This window comes from Calidris pugnax, unplaced genomic scaffold (genome assembly GCF_001431845.1).
Source record: "Calidris pugnax isolate Ruff unplaced genomic scaffold, ASM143184v1 scaffold237, whole genome shotgun sequence".
Taxonomy (NCBI): Eukaryota; Metazoa; Chordata; class Aves; order Charadriiformes; family Scolopacidae; genus Calidris; species Calidris pugnax.
The window spans coordinates 947822-950600 of record NW_015090985.1 but is presented as its reverse complement, the minus strand read 5'-3'; the positions used below and the strand labels follow the sequence as shown (position 1 = coordinate 950600).

Sequence of the window (2779 nt, the reverse complement as noted above, 5' to 3'; positions counted from 1 at the left end):
CCACCGCCACACGGGTCACCTCAGGCGGCCCAACCCCCCCGGAGGCGGCGGAGGTGCCTTCACCCGAGCGAACGCCTCTTGCAAACCACAAAACCTTCCCGCTCCCTGTCGAGGGTCGTTTCTTCCCCAGCCCCGCAGGGTTTCCAGCCCGGCCGCCATGCCCCCTGCCCGCCGAGGGCGGCCTCGGGGGGACTCAGCAGCCCGGTTCGGGCTTTGAGGGGAAGATTAATGATTTAAAGCGCGTATTTCACCCGTGCCACTTCACAACACCATGGCTGAACGTGTGCTTCAGATCCACCTTGGGTTTCGGCATCTTTTGTTGGTACCATGCAGCTTTATGAGTAATGGGGGACGTCAGTCAGCCCTTGCACAGGTTTCCAGGAATTTTATCCAGGTGGAAGGTGAAATATCGGTTGGGTTGTACAAAAAAAATAATATGGGTTCATACCCTGTGGCAGAGCCTCACCCTCAAGTGTTGCAGAGATGCTTTCCACAGAGCCTGGCTTTTGGAAGCAACCTCAGATGAACCCTTTATTTCGCCTCCTCCCTTCCAGCTCTGCGTTCCTCAGCAATTCCCGAGTCAAATAAGGACCTGTAAGCCCAGGTCTTACCCATCTAATTGCCAGGACAACCCTACCAGCTCCTACAGGGGAACCAACTCCCATCAAATTATCCAAAAACTGTTATCCCAGCCCTCCTGAGCGAGCAGTAAATCCACCAGAAAACTCCAAGCTATGGGGATCGTTGAGAGGCACAGAGAGCAAGCAGGAAATTAAACAAATCCCATGGGAGGAGGCACCAACATGGGAGATGGAGATGGCCCCATCACACTCGCACGAGATGAAAAGCCCACTTTGTGCAAGCAGGACACAACCATGGAAAGGTCTGGGATTGTCCCTCAGGTGAGCAGCACAGGGAGAGCCAGGAGCACCAGGAAAAAAAAAAGGCATTTTGCAGAAAACCCTTAAGGAACTTACTGTCAAAGGTTGCAAAAGCACCAACACAAAGCTGGGGACTGATGGTGAAAGGAGGACATGGTGGGGGGAGTCCATGGAGTTGGGAATGAAGGTTTCAGAGGTATGGAAAGAGGTGCTCACTAGGGGTGAGAGAGCCTGTGAGGTACCAGTGAAGGCTTTGGGGGTGTCATGGAGGTGGAGAAGTCATGGGGATGCTGAGCAGCAGGAAGGGATCACAGTTAGGTTTGGGTCTAAATGGGATTGTGGGAATTTAATGAGATTAGTGAAAATGGATGGGGGATCTCAGGTGGGGGAGGGCAGGGAGGGAGTGAAGGATCATGCGTAGATGGGGTAGCTGGGGTCCACCAGGAATGGGGTCAGAGAGAGCCAGCTGGTATTGCATGAGCTTAACACCTACGTAGGGCTCCATCCTTGTCCCACAACCCTGTGGAACAGCAAAGACCACCCAGCCAGCCAAGGGAAGATGAGCCGGGCCCTAGGATGGGCACAACATGGGCCAAGCAACAACATGAACAGGCATGGTGGTGGCAGCAACAGGGCCCATCAGCAGTCCAGGTGTCACCTGCCCAAAGTGAGACACCAAGGTAAGTCCAAGACCAATCTGGGAAAGTCTAGGAGCAGATGCACCTACAGGACAGCTTAGAAAAAACCAAAGGTGGCTGCTCAGACCTTGGCTTAAATGGAGCTCCTGGAGCAATGGGTCATGAGTGGAGGTCTCAGGTGAGGCTGATTGGGACATGTAAAGCCTGTTGGTGCTTCCAGGCTCCTGACAATCCTCACCTACCCCTTGTTTTCCCTATGGAGAAGTGGCAGGACCCCAGTTCAGCACAATGGCACACACCAGGCTGCTTCCTCATGGTTCTTCTGACTCCAGCGCCGTTGCCCCAGGATGTTGGCTTGTCTCTGACCGCATCACACGCCAAGCAGGGACGAGGAGGAGAATGCCTATATTCCAACCTGCGTTGGACCTCTGGGAAAATGGCCCCTGTCATCCTATGTGTTCCATTTTTCCTCTGCTTGTCTCGGGTCCGGGGCTGCTGCTGGTCTACAGGCAGTTTCTGCTATCTTGAGAGGGGGGTTTGTTGCCTCCCCCTGTGCAAACCTCTGAAGTGCCAGCTCTTGCCACCACTTTTCCGACAACATCAACCGATTCCTAGTATCTCTGGACTTTTCCCCAAGTAGCTTCACTGTATTAGAATTGCAGGGGAAGGAAAAAAGAAAAAATACAACCCCATCCCCCAAAAAATCAAGACAGTTTGTTGTTGTGCTGCTTCAGGCAGGGATGTGCTTCCCGGCGTGTGAGACTGAAATGCAAAAGTGCCCTGGCCTGAAACGAATCCTTATTTCAGTTTGTGGGTGCACCACACTTATGTAAAAGCGTTGTGATCATAGCTTTCAGCCGAAATATTCAAGCCTTTCTGTGGATTCTGTTGTTGTTGCTATTTTAGGGGACCTGATGTCTCCAGGGGATGACTCAGAGAAGTTCATCTGTAGCTGGCCGGCATTAATCTAGAGTAACAGTCTGATTCAGGGATGCGTTTTTATGTAAGAAAACTGTTTAAGCATGTGCTTAACTTTGGAGCTTGGCTGAAAGAAACCATCTCACGCACTGTCCTGCGTCAGGCGTGGAGCAGCAGTAGCCAGAAGTTGCTGATGCTCTTTGGTAGCTCTTTGATGGACACGCTTATGGTCTGGGAGTGTTTCTCCAGGGCGATATGTCCAGCTGGGAAAGGCTGGTCTCTTCGAGGCTGGTTCAGCAAGGAACCAGCAGGGAGTAAATGTGGGGAGAGAAGGTTCAGTCC

General features: G+C 52.5%; 1 protein-coding gene across 1 annotated transcript in view; it reads right to left on the bottom strand.

Annotated features, from left to right (window-relative positions):
* Positions 1 to 159, bottom strand: part of HEXA (hexosaminidase A (alpha polypeptide)) — an 11188-nt gene extending 11029 nt beyond the window's left edge. The window contains exon 1 of the mRNA XM_014953844.1: positions 64 to 159. Within this exon, the coding sequence (XP_014809330.1) occupies positions 64 to 159 (96 nt within the window). The remainder of the gene's footprint in view (positions 1 to 63) is intronic.
* Positions 160 to 2779: the final 2620 nt, after the last annotated feature.